The 19,797-nt window shown below is 45.3% G+C and overlaps 1 protein-coding gene across 2 annotated transcripts in view; it reads left to right on the top strand.

Annotated features, from left to right (window-relative positions):
* The window catches only part of spa17 (sperm autoantigenic protein 17), a 58,967-nt gene extending 52,092 nt beyond the window's left edge, over nucleotides 1–6,875 (top strand). For both annotated transcript variants that reach the window (XM_034169310.1, XM_034169308.1), the window contains exon 6: nucleotides 5,945–6,875. In XM_034169310.1, coding sequence (XP_034025201.1) covers nucleotides 5,945–5,968 — 24 coding nt within the window. In that variant the 3' untranslated portion in view covers nucleotides 5,969–6,875. The remainder of the gene's footprint in view (nucleotides 1–5,944) is intronic.
* Nucleotides 6,876–19,797: the final 12,922 nt, after the last annotated feature.

Genomic DNA, 19,797 nt, shown 5'->3' with positions numbered 1-19,797 from the left:
GAAGCTGTGTGTGGATCCGGCTCTTCTCTCGCCAGACGTCTTCTATCTTCGAGCCTGCCCACCTCACCTTGTGTATAATTGACATTCCACCATAGTGTTATTGTCCTGTACTTCGTTGTGCGATTCACAACATTAAATTGTTACTTTTTGGCTTATCCATTGTCCTTCATTACCACCCCCTCTTGTGGGTCCGTGTCACGACACTTTCACAACAGGATTTCTCAGCCAGCGTCATGGATCCCGAGGGGCGTCAACCATCGCTTGAACAGCCAATGGAAGAGCGAGGTGCACAGGCGCCAGCAGGAGACGTGTTAGGTGAGCTGCAGCACATCTTAACCGCTTTTACTGCTCGGTTGGACTTAGTCACCGAGCAGAGCATTGCTCTCAATCGTAGGATGGAGGCTCTCACCACTCAGGTGGAAGCGCATGCTCAGGGCGCGGCTGCAGCACCTCCTCCTGCTGACCGAATGCCAGAGACAGACATTCCACTGGTCGTTCAACGAACCCCCCCACCTTCCCCTGAAGCATACATAAGCCCTCCGGAGCCGTACGGAGGCTGTGTGGAGACGTGCGCGGACTTCTTGATGCAGTGCTTGCTCGTCTTTTCACAGCGTCCCGTCATGTACGCGTCAGACGCTAGCCGGGTGGCTTATGTTATAAATCTGCTTCGAGGAGAGGCACGCGTCTGGGCTACGGCGCTCTGGGAGCAGAATTCACGGCTCCTAACAATGTACACTGAGTTTGTGAGGGGAGTTCCGACAGGTGTTCGACCACCCTCATAGAGGCGAGACCGCTTCAAGCGTGCTGCTGTCGATACGGCAGGGGCGTCGGAGCGGCAGCGCGAGCCGGCTGGAATGCTGTTGCGCTCCGCGCCGCCTTTATAAACGGACTGTCTCTGGTCCTTAAGGAGCACCTGGTGGCAAAGGACGAGCCGCGGGATTTAGACAGGCTTATCGACCTGGTTATACGGTTAGCCAGCCGATTAACAGAACACCGACGGGAGCGAGACGAGGAGCGTGGTCAGGCACAAGCCGTCCCTCTTCCTCCCGGGTCCGAAAGGGAGCCGACTTCCCCACGCTCCACAGCCAGGGCTCTCCATGTGACGACAGCTCTCCCTGCTGACGTTGCTATGGAAACGAGCAGGGCCAAAAAGCGATCAGATCAGAGACAAGGGAGGCTGATCCGTGGAGAGTGTTTTCTCTGCAGCTCAACCGAGCACACACAGAGAGAATGCCCCAAACGGTCAAAACAGCAGCACTCGTCCTTAGAGACTGGGCTAAGGGTGGGTCACAACACCCACGCGGGGAAACCCCGAAGATCTGCACGAATCCCAGTCACGATCCTGAGCGGGGATCTAACCCTTCACGCCCCAGCACTGGTGGACACGAGGTCGGAGGGGAATCTGCTGGATAGCAGATGGGCAAAGGAGGTTGGGCTCCCTCTAGTGGCCTTACCGTCACCATTGTCGGTGCGGGCACTAGATGGCACCCTTCTTCCACTAATCACACACCAGACACAGCCAGTGACATTGGTGGTGTCTGGGAATCACAGGGAGGAGATTGTGTTTTATGTAACACCTTCTACCTCCCGAGTGATTTTGGGTTTTTCATGGGTGTTGAAACACAATCCCCGGATTGATTGGCCGTCTGGGGTTGTGGTTCAGTGGAGCGAAACCTGCCACCGGGAGTGTTTAGGATCCTCGGTTCCACCCGGTGTGACAGCTAAGGAGGAGGTTTTAGTCCCCCCCAATCTGGCGGCGGTGCCAGCCGAGTACCATGACCTTGCTGACGTCTTCAGCAAGGATCTGGCACTCACGCTGCCCCCACACCGTCCGTACGATTGTGCCATTGATTTGATACCGGGCGCTGAGTACCGTCCAGCAGGCTGTACAACCTCTCACGTCCAGAACGCGAATCAGTGGAGACCTACATCCGGGACTCGTTAGCTGCCGGGTTGATCCGGAACTCCACCTCCCCGATGGGTGTTGGTTTCTTTTTTGTGGGCAAGAAGGACGGCGGACTCCGTCCATGCATTGATTACAGAGGGCTGAACGAGATCACGGTTCGCAACCGATACCCGTTACCCCTGTTGGATTCAGTGTTCACGCCCCTGCATGGAGCCCAAATATTCACGAAATTGGATCTTAGGAATGCTTATCACCTGGTTCGGATCCGGGAGGGAGACGAGTGGAAGACGGCATTTAACATCCCGTTAGGTCACTTTGAGTACCTGGTCATGCCGTTCGGCCTCACCAATGCGCCCGCGACGTTCCAAGTGTTGGTTAATGACGTCTTGCGGGACTTCCTGCATCGGTTTGTCTTCGTATATCTAGATGATATACTCATCTTTTCTCCGGATCCTGAGACCCATGTCAAGCATGTACGTCAGGTCCTACAGCGGTTGTTTATAATCTCCTCCAACTCCGTCGCCCCTGATCCGGCCAAGGTTGCGGCGGTGAGAGATTGGCCCCAACCAACAAACCGTAGGAAACTACAACAGTTCCTCGGTTTTGCAAATTTCTACCGGAGGTTCATCAAGGGCTACAGTCAGGTAGTTAGCCCCCTGACAGCCCTGACCTCCACAAAAGTCCCCTTCACCTGGTCGGATCGGTGCGAAGCCGCGTTTAGGGAGTTGAAACGCTGGTTCTCGACTGCACCGGTTCTGGTGCAGCCCGATCCTAATCGCCAGTTCGTAGTTGAAGTGGACGCCTCTGACTCAGGGATAGGAGCCGTGCTATCCCAGAGCGGGGAATCCGACAAGGTTCTCCATCCATGTGCCTACTTTTCCCGCAGGTTGACCCCGGCTGAAAGGAACTATGACGTCGGCAATCGGGAACTTCTTGCGGTGAAGGAGGCTCTTGAGGAGTGGAGACACCTGTTGGAGGGAGCATCGGTACCATTTACGGTTTTCACGGACCATCGGAACCTGGAGTACATTCGGACCGCCAGGCGTCTGAACCCCAGGCAAGCCCCTGGTCGCTGTTCTTCGGGTGTTTGACTTCCGGATCACCTACCGCCCCGGGAACAAAAAAACCAACGATCTGACGCCCTGTCCCGGGTGCATGAAGAGGAGGTCAAGACCGAGCTGTCAGACCCCCCTGAAACCATCATCCACGAGTCCACTGTCGTGGCCACCCTTACCTGGGACGTGGAGAAGACCATCCGGGAGGCCATGACACGGAGCCTGGACCCGGGGACAGGTCCGAAGGACAAATTGTACGTCCCACCAGAGGCCAGGGCTGCGGTCCTTGACTTCTGTCACGGTCCAAGCTCTCCTGTCATCCAGGGGTGCGAAGGACCATGGCAGTGGTCCGGCAGCGCTTCTGGTGGGCGTCTATGGAATTCGACGTCCGGGAGTATGTCCAGGCCTGCACCACCTGTGCCAGGGGCAAAGCCGACCACCACAAGGCCCAAGGCCTCCTCCAGCCTCTGCCCGTGCCTCATCGCCCCTGGTCTCACATCGGCCTGGACTTTGTCACGGGCCTCCCGCCGTCCCAGGGCATGACTACCATCCTCACGATAGTGGACCGGTTCTCCAAGGCGGCCCACTTCGTGGCCCTCCCGAAGCTCCCGACGGCCCAGGAGACTGCAGACCTCCTGGTCCACCATGTCGTGCGTCTGCATGGGATTCCATCGGACATTGTCTCGGATCGTGGTCCTCAGTTCTCCTCCCAGGTCTGGAGGAGTTTCCGCAGGGAACTGGGGGCCACCGTCAGTCTCTCGTCTGGGTACCACCCCCAGACGAACGGGCAGGCAGAGCGGACGAACCAGGAACTGGAGCAGGCCCTCCGCTGCGTGACCTCCGCGCACCCAACGGCCTGGAGTGACCATCTGGCCTGGATCGAGTACGCTCATAATAGCCAAGTTTCATCTGCCACCGGCCTCTCCCCGTTTGAGGTGTGTTTGGGGTACCAGCCCCATTGTTTCCGCTAGTGGAGGGAGAGGTCGAGGTGCCCTCGGTCCAGGCCCATCTGAGGAAGTGCTGTCGGGTGTGGCGTACCGCCCACTCTACCCTGCTCAGAGCCCGGATGAGGGCTAAGGCCCATGCAGACCGCCGGCGTTCCCCGGCCCCTGCATACCAGCCCGGGCAGGCGGTCTGGTTATCCACAAAGGACATACCTCTACAAACGGAATCCCAGAAGCTTAAGGACAGATTTATAGGACCCTTCACCATCGTGAAGGTACTCAGTCCAGCCGCAGTGAAGCTGGCAGCTTCAGCTTCACTGCGGATACATCCAGTATTCCACGTCTCCAGACTCGAACCCTGCCACACCTCTCCCCTCTGTGCCCCTGGTCCGGTGCCGCCGCCTGCCCGGATCATCGACGGGGAGCCGGCTTGGACTGTGCGCCGACTCCTGGACGTTCGTCGAAAGGGCCAGGGATTCCAGTATTTGGTGGACTGGGAAGGATATGGACCCGAAGAACGCTCCTGGGTGAAGAGGAGCTTCATCCTGGACCTGGCCCTCCTGGCCGATTTCTACGCCCGGCACCCGGACAAGCCTGGTCCTGTTGTGTGGGGGGTCCTGTTGTGTGGGCCGCTGAAGAGGAGGTACTGCTGGCCCACCACCACCAGATGGCGCCCTGCTTGAAGGGCAGGCTTCAAGCATGAGAGGGCGTCATAGCAACCGGGAGTGACAGCTGTCACTCATTATCAGCACCAGCTGTCACTCATTCACATCACCACCACCATAAAGGCCGGCCTGCAACTCCACCTCCCCGCCGAGAAATCAGCTACCATTCAGGTAATTAATTCTCTGCTGAACCTTAATCCGAGCATTAGTCTGATCTCTTTGCAGCCGTTTTCCTGGGACGGATACCCTGTCTGCTGAGTTGGCGTTTGGTGTGGACTGCGACGGCTTCGCCTCCCACCCCACCCAGATAAGTGGTTATCTCGGGAGCTGCACAAGTGTGTGATTCGGAGGTGGAGGTTCTCCCTCCTAACTAAACACAGACTGTGGGATTACTGAGTGTGCGAACTCGCACTCATCAATACTGTTTCTGTTCTCTGCCAGCAGTACCGGGTCTGACTGCTGAAGACAGTGGCCACCTGGGGCGCAGGTCTTGGCGGCTCCGGTGTTCTTCAGATCCGTTGGTGGTGGAAGCTGTGTGGGATCCGGCTCTTCTCTCGCCAGACGTCTTCTATCTTCGAGCCTGCCCACACGTCACCTTGTGTATAATTGACATTCCACCATATTGTTATTGTCTGTACTTCGTTGTGCGATTCACAACATTAAATTGTTACTTTTTGGCTTATCCATTGTCCGTTCATTACCGCCCCCTGTTGTGGGTCCGTGTCACGACACTTTCACAACACGTTTCCTGAGGAATGTTCAGAATTTCTTGGCGGATGTTTTCCTTTAGCTGAGATCCTGTCCTTCAGATACCCCCACTAGAAGAAGTATGGAGGAGTAAGGTCAGGGGAATACTGTGGCCACTCAGCATCTTCGTAGACACAGATAAAGCGGCCTTCAAAGTGTTGTTTGAGAAAATGCCTTGTTTCCCTGGCTGTACAGGGCAGTGCCCCGTCCTGCTGCTTTTGTTTTAAAATTGTTGACATTTTCCTTATTCTGTCCTATTTTTGTATCTTTAATTGTACATAGCCCAGTTGCTGGTTGCCATGTGTACGTAAGAGATGTATTTATTGCTTCAGGTGCATTTGGTACAATATATACTTCAGAGTACCCAGCAAAATTAATGAAGCTGTCAGACAGAAACTGAGCTTCCTATGTACCTCCCACTGGGAAGGAGACCCCCCCCACAACATAGTGTTTTTAGGACCTCTGTAACATATCAATGACTATCTTCATAGAAAATCAGACTCTTTCCTTTATGCAGCACTTAAATACTAAGAATGTGGACCTCAAACCTTCATAATGGGAAAAAAAAAGCACTCAGCAAATGTTCTCTCTCTGCTCTAACTGTGCTCTACCTATTTCTGGTTCTAGAGACAGGAAGATCGAGGACAGTAGAGAGAGGCGACACATCTGTGCCAGAGCAGTGATGCCTCTGTCCTGACCTGGATGAAAAGAAAAGATGGAATCAAGGTATCGAGAGATGGCTGGGATAAGCTGGCTGGGCTGGCTTCAGGCACACCTTTTCACCCCAGGAGTCATTTTCTTTTTCAACACAAATTAGCTGTAGAAAATGGACAGTCTTGAGGGCGTGTCGTTTTGTGAACTCCAGCACTCCTCCTCTGCTTCTCCAGCAGTCTCATCAGTACGGATCGCTCTGACCCAGAATTTGCAACTCACTGCATGTACTTGTGAAACTTCTGGTTGTGTGCTAGTTTTAGATGATGATCTGTGAATGTGAAAATGAATGTCCTCTTAATGCTAAACAGGGCTTATTTTGGATGGCTCACTTCAAACCATCTGTGTACAAACTTTGTACGTATCAGCATTATTACAGTTTGCATAGTTAGTGGCTTCAGCTGTTTTCTGCCTTGTGCGCGTGTCTTGACAATAACTACTGATTTTGACTTCATTATTGATTAAAAGGTCCAAGAAGATGAAGTTATGTATGTTTTTAGTCATTCTCAATTGCTATATTTAGATTATAATTGGCTCACTTAACTGTTTGATCAATTCTCTTCACTTTTTCAAGCATTTTCTATAAATCTGAGCTTCCAGAACAGTAAGCATGCAGTAATTACACTTATTCTCACGTAGATTTAGGACAGCTCTTACCTTGTGACACATAACAGTAGATTCAGTTTGCTGTGATGTTGTGTTTGTGGGTTTAAATTGTTTGATTTATGTTCAATCAGGTGTATGAAATTTCCTTGTCAGAGCTTTCACGCTTGATTAACAGATGAGTGGTAACTTGCTGCATTTTGTTGTAGAATCATGGCGCTGCACTAATAAAATAACCTAAAATAAATGGTGAAATGTTTGTTTGAAACTTCAGTAATTCAGTTTAGGTGAATTTACACCAGCCTTGACAGTGAGATGATGATCCAGAACTGTCTCAAAATCCAATTTTATCTGGAAATCCAGTGTATTGTGGACTACTTTTAGCCATTTTGTTGTTAGTGTGGCTAATTGGTGCCACATTAAACATAATTTCAAAGACAACTTGAAAGAAATTCAAAGAAAAACTTAAAAGGATGATTATAAAATCAGTTTTCATCAATGAAACAATATCATGTCAAAAATACAATCAGGTCTGTTAAGCATCCAGGATTGGAATATAACTTATTAGTTTTTTCTCCACCTTTTTCATCTGCCATCTTTACTTTTTCACATGAAAACAGCTAATCATTTTATACAAATAAATGTTAATATTTTGAAAAATATCTAACTGGATAGCAGTCTAATATCACCGGATAAACACATAATACATTCTCTGCTTACCCATTAAGCTTGTTTTCCAAAGAGCTACATACCAAGTAGCCAAAAAAGCTCACATTGCAACCCATTCTCAAGACTGAGCAATGCTAGTTAGCTTGTTAGCTCATGTAGTCATTGCGTGAATAACTTCACAAGGGCAATGTACTTGATTCATCCATTTTTATCTTGTGATTTACTGTTTAAAAAAAATATGTGTTATTGGAATAGTTTTCGTTAGTGCAGAAATTTGTAGCCTTTGTATTATTTGGCACGGCTAGCTAACAGGATAGCAGCTACCATTGTGGACACTGGCTGTGTTCCAATTCAGCAGCTGCACGCTTTAAGGCTGTAGACTTAAGTGGCACAACTAGGCTGCCCCATTTCAAAGGCTGCTTGTGCAGGCAAACCTAATAAACAGAAAGAAAAAGCTCAATCCAGATGGAACATTTCCCGTTCACCCCGTAAAATGTGGAGGTTCTGATGAAAGATCACAGGAATCAGTCACAAATACACCTATTCTTGAAAATTAAAACATCCCTATTGGTAACTGATGCATCGCTATCTATTGCTTAAATCTCCGTACTGGAGACGACAAGAAGGATTATGGTAACAACAAGCTTGCGGACACAACATTGACAGTTTCCAATGCACATTTTACACTGGAAACTGGAAGTGCTGCATCCGGCTTGAGCTTTTTCTTTCCATTTGTTGGGGGGGCTTGTGAAGAGGCCGGCATTTGTAGCCTTTTTCCCCCTGCAAATGAAGGATACTTTACGTGGCACCTTCACAGCCCAAACAATCCTGTGAGGCATTGTGTGATTTTTTTTGTTGTTGTTCCGCTTTCTAAGACAAAACACTTGATGAATTAAAAATAAAAAAGGACACTTTTTGGCTCCATATTTACAATTCTAAATAAGAAATTGACCGTAGGAGTGCATGGGAGTGGGAACGTGTTTGTCTGTCTATATGTGACCCTGCAACAGACTGGCGTCCTGTCCAGGGTACATTTGTGCAAAACACTCCATGGGCGAGACAGTCTTATTTCAGAATGGTTTGTTACTGCCTCAGCTGTGTCTGAAGGGCTGAAGCCTGAAGAATTTTGTGCGTAACCCTTCAGAAAGGTGGAGACCTTGAATTGGGACACAGCCACTGTTTACTCCCAAAGAGAACTGTGGGAGTTTTCAACCAGGGACCTATTTTTAAATGATGTTTCTGTGTTCAACTTATCACTTGTGATGAAAACAGTTTTAACTGGCTCAGTTTTTAGTTTGAATGTTAAAACCACCACAAGCTAAACGGCTATAAAATATAAGTGTACAGTAGAAACTAAAAACACCATAGTACTACACATCTCGACATGGATTAAAATGTGGTACAACAACAACGCACTGACTGCTGCGCACGCAGATTCATCAAAGTCTACTCTCTGTCTGTAGAGCAGTGCTGCGCTGTGTCACACAACACGGAGCAGCGCACCCTCTCCTCTCTGGTCTTTTGTTGTTGCGCCATCACATGGCTCAGCGGCGCCAGCCAACAGCCATGCAGGTAGGATCAGCCTGGCCCGCCCACTCAGCGCTCTCCTCAAGTCAGCCCTCTACCTCAGGAGATTTTGTTTTAAGTTGTGAGTGATATTTTTTAAACTAAAATGTCAATTGTGATAATAAAGTATTTTGTTGTCACGTACAATGTTTGGCGAAATTCTATCCTAGGTCTTTTGGATCCTTTGGATCTATGAAGCTTAAATATGAAAAAGTATCGGTATCAATATTGGCGATACTGGGCCTGTATTTACTTGGTATCGGATCAATATCAAAATTCCCGGTATCGCCCACCTCTACGTAAAGCTACTTACTTTAGCCTTCTTCTCTGCAGTGTTTAGAAAGTCATGGTTGAATATTTAGATAATTTTTAATGTACAGAATCTGTACTGCAGATGAGCCATTTGAATTTGATGGCTGTCCATATTTATTTGAAATGGTTTTCAAGACAAGTGGCTTCAGTGTGGGTATTAAAAATTATTACTGCCTTGGCAACCACAGAGTAATAGTTTAGCTAAAAATATATGCGTGGTCGCTTGTCAGCTTTTGTTGATGATCGGTTGATGTGAATCTCTGTGAAATGTAATTCAATTGGGACATTACTGAGGATTACTTTAGTGAACATTTTGCCCACATGAATATTCTGATTGTGGAAAATAGCACTGAAATTCCACAATTCTAAAATTTCATTGCCAGTTGTGCGTGGCGTTGATGCTAGCAGGCATAAATACAAGTTGTAACGTGGAATCTCATGAATAATACATAAATGTAACCATACATTTACAACTGCCAGCTGACTTTTGCATCAGTACTATGTACTAGTGTTGTGTCGTTCTTTCTGCTACAAAATCTTAGTTTCGTTTTCTCAACGGCAACACCACTGACTGATTTGTGCATCTGTGCTGTTTTTGCAGTGGATCGCCTGCACTTATTGCCATATGACTTTGTAAATCAGAGAAAAATAACACTTGTTCTGCTCCGTTTGCTGCGGCAGTCTTATAAGAAAGAGACTACAGCATCTTCAGTCTCCCAGCGCTCCCACTCAGCCCACCCACACACATCTGAGCCACGCTGCACACGGCGCTCACACACAGGAAAAACACCCAACCCATACGGTTAGCATGCACATCCCACACAAGTCACTCATTGTCACCTGTGCATGCGTATACGCACACGCGGACACACTGGTTGTGTCACCAGCTGCAGAGATGGGACATTTGCAACCACTAGTTCTGCACAAACCCAAAACACTTCCTTCTCAGACTGACATTCCTCCTCCACCGCACTCCCATGAACATAATCTATGGGTTTTTTATGGACCTATTCGCTCTTCTCTCCTACTCAGTCCCAAAGGTGCCATGGACACGTTCTCCCATCTCTTTAATGATTGTGGGTGAATAATCGATAATGTGCACACCTCCAAACATAGCACAACACCCACCTGCTGGTGCAGATTGAAATGTGAGAGTCAGGGAAGAGACAGGTTTCTCAAAACCATCTTAAAGGGGTGGTGTTATACACCTTTCCACCAAAGCTAATAAACACATTAAAGTCTGTTACTCACTGCAACCCGCCCACACGTAGCATTTCTCAGAGAAAGGAGTTGAGAAATGAACTTCTTTGACATTTGTCAAGGAAGTCCAAAAACCAGCTGGCTCAGAGTTCCTACATGCACACGAGCAGTTCCAGGACTTTGAGGGTGTTCATCACGACAGCGCAACCGTATTTCAACATAAAAAGTCAATAAAGGCTGAATTTGTGCAATGACCCCCTTTAACAGATCCTCATGTAAAGTCTGATCTGAAGGTTTACAAGGCTTGTGTGCATGTTTGTCGAGCAAATGAAAAATTGGTGTGATTTGGCAACATATTCTCAGCAGAGGGCGATGTACTGGCGGAGCTTGGTGTTTGGAGATGGTCCGCTGACTTTTATTTTTGGAGGGCTGGTGCATTAGTAACGCAATCGTTGAATCAGTGTTTGAGATGTCACTGTTTTACATACAATCATCATGGGCATGAATGTCCTGGGAACTTTGGGCACACCGCTTAGGGTGCATTCACACTCTGACGATTAGCGCATCGTTTGCTGACGGAGAGTGAAAAGTTGATGAACGTCGACCAGCATCAAGGTCCACCAGACTCCACAGGAGCAAAGTCATCATCAGTTGAGCAACGCCGATGTTCGTCATGGTCCCAGACATCAGCTGACAAGAAGCGCATTCAATGATTGAAAAAAGGATTTGTGCTGGACAAAATTCCGTATTCTTTACTCATATGTTTCCTCAATCTGTCACAGTGTGACTCAGACTTAAATCTTGCTTACTTTGGAAAAAGTCATAAAGTAACAGAACAGGCTGTGGTGTGCACATACGTAACACTGAGTTCTTTCCCCTCGTTAAACCAGCCCCGAGGGAAACACAGTGTTACAAAGTGAGTTCCACATACAGAAAGAAAAAAGTGGTGTGACTTACTTTTATATGTTTTGTCCTCTGCAAGAGGCTTTATTTTTATTTATTTATTTTGCCAGATGTGACATACTCTGGTGGAACTACGGTATACACTAATGAACTGTTAATATTGCTGTGCTGTAGCTTTAAAATGCTACTATATTGCACACACACACACACACACATATATATATATATATATATATATATATATATATATATATATATATATATATATATATATATATATATATATATATATATATATATATATGGAATTCAAATCCTGTTCCACTTCCACCTCATCTTGAAGAAACATGGAGTCACATTTTCAAATCTATCACTGGAATCTCTCCAGAAAAATGGGCGTTATCATTATTAAAAATACTCTGAGTAGACATCTGGATTCATCTGATCATCATCCTACATCCTGAAAAATCATCAGCGCAATTAGAGGCATGCCACAAGTGACAGAAGTGAATTTGCTGGGAAAGAACTCTTCAAAACAAACTGAATAAATCCAGAACTGGCTGTTGAACTTGTGTCTGAGACTTTCAGATACGTGACGTTTGTATCTCCTTGCACCAGGCTGCACTGTGGGACTCTCACTGAATCAGAGCAGTTGTTAGACCGATGTTTCACCCAACAATGTTCACGTCAAGTGACAGAGTTGACTTCCTGTCTCTTCTTTGACTGACTGGAAAATGTCGCCCTTGATTTAGAGTCTCTAAGAAGATGAGAGGATGAGGGAGGCGCCGCTTTTACCAAAGGCAGAGGTGGAGGGGAGGGGCTCGACTTTGATGACCGACTACACAGGAGTCTGTGTCGTGGAGTGGTGGCCAACAGCAGCTGTTCCCACATTCCTGGAACTTTCCATCAACTGCACTGTTTTCTCTGTGAGAGACATCCCTTTGTTGTCACTGGAAATACTTTGGAAACAATTAAAGGCCTTAAAGTGACAGAGATGAGCGACCTTGACACTTGCACAACTTTGATCCTTGCACTGCCGCGCCTCAAAGGCACTGGTACGCAGCTGCGCACAGTTTACAACAGTTTAAGATGAGTTTACTCATTGCCACACAAGATTCTGTGCCAGTCCGGGGATCAAATTTGTACAAGTGTCAAGGTGCCAACAGGCAAAAGCTAAAAACCCCAGCTTCCACTTAGTGCAAATTCAGTTTAGCTACAGGTATATGGCAGAAGTGGGATAAAGTCACTGTCAAGTCATTCTTGAGTCATCATGCTACAAGTCCCAAGTCAAGTCAGCTTGCAAACAATTGGTGGTCATTATGATTCATGACTTGAGAGTGACTTGATGGTGACTTCATCCCACCTTTGGTATATAGTACAAAATCACAATGTAAGTTGTCCAAAGGTGCTGCACATGAGCAAGGTTTAAACTGTTAGATAATATCTGTGCTAATTCTTTATTTTATGTTAGCTCTCAAGTGTTTGTGTTATTTGTTTGGAAGTTCTGAGAAATATAAGTTAAGTTTTACTTCATCATGTGTCCAAGTTTTAGACACAGGGAGCTCGTCCCCTCTTGGTGAGGGCCAGTAACAGAAATGTGAGACTAAACCACAGCCATGTTGACTCATTTTACGGGCCTTTCACAAGATGGACACTGTCTGTGAGGGTCCCAGTTTTCAATTTCAATTTATTTTCATTTATATAGCGCCAAATCACAACAGAGTTGCCTCAAGGCGCTTCACACAAGTAAGGTCTAACCTTACTAACCCCCAGAGCAGCAGTGGTAAGGAAAAACTCCCTCTGAGGAAGAAACCTCAAGCAGACCAGACTCAAAGGGGTGACCCTCTGCTTGGGCCATGCTACAGACATAAATTACAGAAACAATTCACAAAACGAATATACAGGAAATGCTGTTGGTGCACAGGACAGGAGGGTTTCCAGCACAAATACAACTCCCATCTCTGGATGGAGCTGCTCCTTAAACAGAGAGAATAAACAGAACCAGGCATCAGAAAGACAAGAAATACAGTATAATTTGTCAGCATTAAACAACAAGAAAAAACAAGAAATACTAAGGTGATCGCCGCCAGCAGTTATCGGCATGTATAACTGAGTATCATCAGCATAGCAGTGAAGGTAAGTGAGAATGACTGGTCAAGTATGATGTCAACCATGCAAGGGCACTCCCAGTAATCCCAAAATGATTTTCCAGCCTATGAAGTAGAATATGTTGATCCACTCTATCAAATGCAGCACTGAGATCTAACAGCACCAGAACCTTAGTGGTGTCCGAATCCATTGTAAGCAGAAGATCATTCACCACTTTAGTGAGAGCCGTCTCTGTGGAATGATATTTTTCTAAAAGCAGACTGCAGTGGCTCAAAGAGATTATTCTCAGTAAGATAGTCCACGAGCTGCTGTGACACCACTTTTTCCAGAACTTTTTGAGCAAAATGATAGATTTGATATCGGCCGATAGTTTTTCAATACACTAGGGTCAAGATTAGGTTTCTTAAGTAATGGTTTAATCACTGCAGATTTGAAACATTTAGGAACAGATCCAGAAGTTAAAGAAAGATTAATAATTTCCAGCACAGTCTGCCTAAGAGTGGGCCACAGGTCCTTAAACAGTTTTGTTGGTATAGGATCAAATAGACAGGTTGTGCTTTTTGTTGACATTACGAGTTTCGTCAGCATGTAGTGAGATACTATCAAATTCTGTAAATCTCGGTAATACCTCAGTAATGGTGCCCACCTCAACAGCAGGGCGTAGTGGCTTGGTTAGGGCATGCTGGGATATGTTTAACCTAATGTCTGAAATTTTCTTCTCAAAGTAATCCAGGAAATCTTGTGCTGTAAAAGGAGAGCGAACTACAGGTGGTTGTCCATGAATAAGTGTTGCCACCGTGTCGAACAAGAACTTTGAGTTATGTCGAACAAGAACTTTGAGTTATGCTTGTTTTTGTTGATCAAATCAGAGTAGTAGGTCCGCTTTATAGCCAGTAATGCATGCTTATAGTCTAAGATAGTGTCACGCCACGCAAGGTGGAAAACATCTAATTTTGAACGACGCCATTTCCGTTCTAGACCTCTTGCCTTATGCTTGAGGTCACACAGGTAATCATTGAACCAAGGTGACTGTGATTTGGGGGAGTGCGGTTTTATACACAGGTGGTGCAATCATGTCGAGCGTTGTTTTGAGCACTGAGTTTAAACTAGCCACGAGACTGTCTACTGATTGGGTATTTGCCAAATGTCTAAGACATCAGGCAGTTTAGCTTCAAATTCAGTCGTAGTTGATGAGTTGATGCATCGCCGTAGTGATATAAAAGGTTTTAGTTTCACTAAACATGGCAGCGAAACTGTAAACTTAATAAGTGAGTGATCAGAGACCACTGATATAAAAGGCATGATGTGAATATTCGTGACAGCAATACCATGTGCGAGAACCAAATCCAGGGTATTTCCACTAATGTGCGTCGAGTCCCGAATGCATTGCTGAAATCCTAATGCATCCACAATTTCCATAAATGATTTGCAGAGGGGATCAGAAGGCTTATTTATATGAACGTTAAAGTCACTAGTGATCAGAATGTTATCTGCACTAGTTGACAAGTTAGAGAGGAATGCACCAAATTCATCTAAGAATTCAGAATGTGGGCCAGGAGGCCTATATGCAGTGACAAAGTAATACGGCTGATTTTTATTCTTCTGACCTTGGCAATACGTAATATCCTGAGCAGAGAGGAGAATCAGATGCTCAAAGGAGTTGTAGTTGTGATCCCCAACAGCTAATAAGCTAAACCTATATTTATAAATAAGAGCAACACAGGCCTGGTTTCTAACATGACCTTGAATAAACTTAAAAAGAGGAATACAATGGTTTGGTTTTTGGTAAGGGGCAGAATCTTACATAAAAGAACCGGGTAGAAATAAAACCTTTCCCACCCAATCAACAAGCACATTAGTCACAGTGGGAAGAAAAAAAAGCCCTTAGCGTTTTTTTTTTTTGTATTGGAAAAAACCTCAAGCAGACCAGCCTCAGTGGGGTGACCATCTGCTTTGGCCATACTAACAAATAAAACAAAAACACTATATACTGTAGAATAATGTTGTAACTCAGCAAGAATATACAGTCCAGTGTTCACAATGACAGTTGGGCAAAAAGACAATCTGGAGCCAAAGACTGGAATTCCGGCAAAATATTACATTTCTTCCTTCTTACCACATAGGCGACAGAGGGCTTTTCCTTACAGCTGTCACCTGTGTGGGTTGGTAAGGTTAGACGTTACTCGTGTGAAGCACTTTGAGGTAGCCTTGTTGTGATTTGGCGCTATATAAATAAAGTTGAAGTTATATTAGCACTGGATAGGACACCAGTCCAATGTCAGATCAGTGTGGGGGGACATAAAGGGTATGTCAGGGTATCCTCATGAAAAATTCAAAGTAAAACACACAAAAAGTAATACACAAAGTTATCCGTACATGTCCCACATATTCATCACCTGAGAAAAAAGTTGGAAATTCATATTATTCATTTTATGCTAAACCTAAATTGAACCTTAACACATTTCGCATTTAACATTCAAAAACGCATATTAGGGTATTATATCATGTAAAAAACCATGAAAATATGTTGCAAAATTACAGAACTGTATAAACATCAGCATATGCAGTCATCACAGACAAGTAGGTAAACCCATAAATATATCAAATGAACAACCAAATGTTCAACCATCACTTGATTTTTACCCAAAGCCAATAATGTGGCCATCGGGTATCACAAACACTCGCCCATCTGTCCGTGTTCAGCATAACTCCTATTACTGTCAGAGTCTTGAAATTGACAGGGAGCATTCTTGGGACACAGACGACAAGTTCAAAGATGGCTTACCTTGACCTATTCTAAGGGGTCATAAGGTCACATTCTTTCTGCACACTCTTTCAGTGATTATATGCTGGTATGGTCGAGGGTATTTTAGCATTGTGTTCTATATTTAAGATTTATTTTGGAAGAATGACTTCTTCTTTGGCCAAAACCAAAGCATATTTTGGAACAGCAGGAGGTTAGAAGTCATATTAAGCTCTGTTACATTTGTGTGATTTAAAAATGAAAGCAGACCTGAGGTGATTTTCCTCATGGTGCGACTGTGGAATTTTTACACATTTTGACACTGAAGCAGGTTGTTGAAGATTCTCCAGAAGCAGTGCACTGACAGGATGCAGCTTTTGCACCACCTTGTGTGCATATTAAATACAGCACACTTTTGATTGTTCTTTTTTCATGTTAATACCCTTTTTTAATTCCTATTCCACTTTCACTTCTTCATTCTATAATGTGGTCTGACTATAAACCAGAAAGTAGTTTAAAAAAGCTTAATGACATTAGTAACCAAACATTGCTGTAAATTTATTTTTCCTTACATGAACTTAAATGAAATTACAAATTCTATGGACAAAAATGCATATGCAGCTGGAGTATTTATAGATTATTTTTAAAGCATTTGATAAAATTGATCACCGCATATTATTCAATAAATAATTAATAAAAGGTGTTGATTAGAGGGTTGAGTCTGGATTATGTGAAAAGCTTGCTTAATAACTGGCAGCAGTTTGTGAAGTAAGGTGACTATAAGCCAACTTGCTTGGCTATAACTTGTGGAGTACCTCAGGGGTCAGTATTAGGTCCAAAACTGTTCACTTTACATATAAATGATATTGATACAGTCAAAATGCTGGGATTTATTTTGTTTGCAGATGATACTTACAAAATGACAACTGCTTCAAACCAAAACAAGCAATGGAAGTTGCACTGCTTCACACCAGATGTAAGGGAAATCTCCAAATCCCAATTTTTGGCCAAATGTCACGATTTTGGGATCGGCTCTGGGCGTGGATTCAGTATTAATTGTTTATTCTTTGTTATGTTTTATGTTGTCACTTTTCTTTGTTACTTTTTGTACTTTAGCCATTGTTCAGCTCCATTCTAGTTTTGTTCAGCTGGTTTGTGTTTTTGTTCATCAGTTGTTTATTTTCTCATTTGTGTTATGCTGTAATGTCAGGTTTTGTTTGCTGTTATCATGTAGTCAGTTTTTTTCTTATAGTTTGTTTAACCTCTTTGTCTTCTTTGTCAGTTCCTATTTAGGTTAACTTTAGTGTTTATTTTCCATTTATTCTCTGATTAGTTTTTATGTTCATGCCCAGTTCATTATATATTTTACTCTGTCCTCGGTTGCTGTTTTAGCTCGGTTCATAGTTCATAGGATTGCAGCGTCGGCTCGCAGCCGCCACGACGCTCCGCCACAGGAAAAACACCTCTGTTGGAAGCCTTAAGGACAAGTTGGAACATGTCCAGCTGTTAAACAATTTCTCATATACTCACTCCACTGAAAGCCATCAAAAGCCACCTGGATTTTACAAATGGTTATCAACACGGAGGTGTTTTTCCTGTGCAGCCGCACTGCGCCGGCTGCGTCCCGACGCGCGGACCCGTCCGCACGTCTTTCATTGAAAAAATCTCCTTTAACAGTGGAATATCCGGATAAAATGCTGAAACCGACTTCTTCTGAAACTTCTCTGTTCTCTCACGACGTCCTGGATCAATAGAGCCTGAAATGTGGAGGTTTTCAGCTTGAAACAGGCCGACGACGGCGCCTGGGAGTGCTGCATGACGTCTCGCTCCGTGGGAAGTCCTTAAAGCGACAGTATCACCTCAAAATCTCTCATCAGCCGTTAAAATTTTCACGGAAAACCAGCTTAATTTTTCGAACTGTGTCCACTTTGATGTGTCTCACAGGTTTAGAAAAAATTTTGATCAAACAAAGCGCCAGTCTCTCAGCAACTTCTCAGACAAAGGAATTCCGACGAGGGGCTGGACGACTCCTCCCACAAGGAGTGCTCACAGGCGAATGACGTCACCGACAGGCGTGGAAAAACTCACGCATGCGCACGAGGGTTCAAGCATGTCTGACGTAAAAACATATGAATGAAATCCATATAGTTTTTGAAAAAAATAAAAAGGACCGTTACTTTATTGACAGACCTCGTATACAGCACCAAATCACAACAAAGTTGCCTCAAGGCGTTTCCCACAAGTAAGGTCTAACCTTACCAACCCCCAGAGCAAGCACACAGGCGACAGTGGTAAGGAAAAACTCCCTCTGATGATTTGAGGAAGAAACCTCAAGCAGACCACTACTACTTTTACACAAGATTACCCCCACTTATATGAAATTAAATCCAGATATTTACATTTTTTATCCTGAAATCACAGATTTTTTGAAACATTCCGATTGCTCACAACTGTTATGTGTCGGACGCAGCCCGGAGAACCGACCAGCGTTTGAAGGACCCAGTATAAAATAAGCAGAGCACGGTACAAAAGATAACAGAGTTTAATGAACATAACAGTGCTGTGAAAAAATATAAAAGTGCGCGGTCTGGCGTGGTGGTTTTGCGGTGCGCTCCCAGCAGCGCCAACGGTCCGGAGCCAGAACCAACCCGGACCCAAGGACCCCGCCGACACCCCCCAGGTGGCCGCGACAAACCGAGTCTGTGAAAGAAGGAATCATTATGTGAGTCCACACTCAACACACAGAGAGACCGCTCAAAGGTGGACAAACAGCAAACACTTCCTGGCTTAATTACTAATCAGCTTCCCATCCTGCAGGCATGGAACACCCAGTTCACAAAACTCCACTGCAGAGGAAGCTGATTACATGACCAACATACAGCTCAATATAATAAGGTGTGAGGGACACCACATTTACTGACTGTATAAATGTTAGTCAGAAAATCTAACGTACCTCAGGAAGTGTGCTGACGAGCGTGAGACCTCACCCCCTCCTCTTTCACAGACCATGCATCAAACCTGGACGTTCTCTGCATCCACTGATGATGAGATGGCTCCCGAGACGACGATCTCACCCGTCTGGTCACAAGGTCGAGTCTCTGGCAAATACACACTGTGTACTCCAGTCTTAAATGCCACCATGTTCCAATCCATGTAGATGCACCACAGCTGTGAGTCCTGACGAGCCGCAGGTGATCAGCCTCAGGTGATCAGGGTGAGGTCCTGATAAACTCAGCTACACAGCCACTCAGTCCCAAATGCGCACCACCTGGAAGGAAAAACAAAAGACAGGACAGAAAACAGAAACAAAAGGCAGCCAGGCCCCCCCAGCCACACAACAACAACACTGTTTTTAACCACTAATTCACACCCCTGCAATTGTTGACAACTCCATATCAAAGAATGTTAACTGAGACAGGCTTAAATCAGGAGCCAACAACTCATTCATTTACGTTATGCTGAATCTCGAAACAAAATGAACTGTGCACATTAGAGTTCACTTTGAGATATTTTACCGTTTTAAAGTTGGTTGGCACATATCTTATTGGTTTGCACATTATTTATTTTATGATAATTCATTTTTCTCTTCACAACAAACACCCGTGCTTGGAGGTGACCTCCAAGTTTATGACAAGTGAGATTCTGAGATTATTGTGAGTGTGAC

The sequence above is a fragment of the Thalassophryne amazonica genome, chromosome 4, assembly GCF_902500255.1.
Source record: "Thalassophryne amazonica chromosome 4, fThaAma1.1, whole genome shotgun sequence".
Classification (NCBI taxonomy): domain Eukaryota; kingdom Metazoa; phylum Chordata; class Actinopteri; order Batrachoidiformes; family Batrachoididae; genus Thalassophryne; species Thalassophryne amazonica.
Note: the sequence above shows the minus strand (reverse complement) of the source record. Positions and strands in the feature narration are given on the sequence as shown.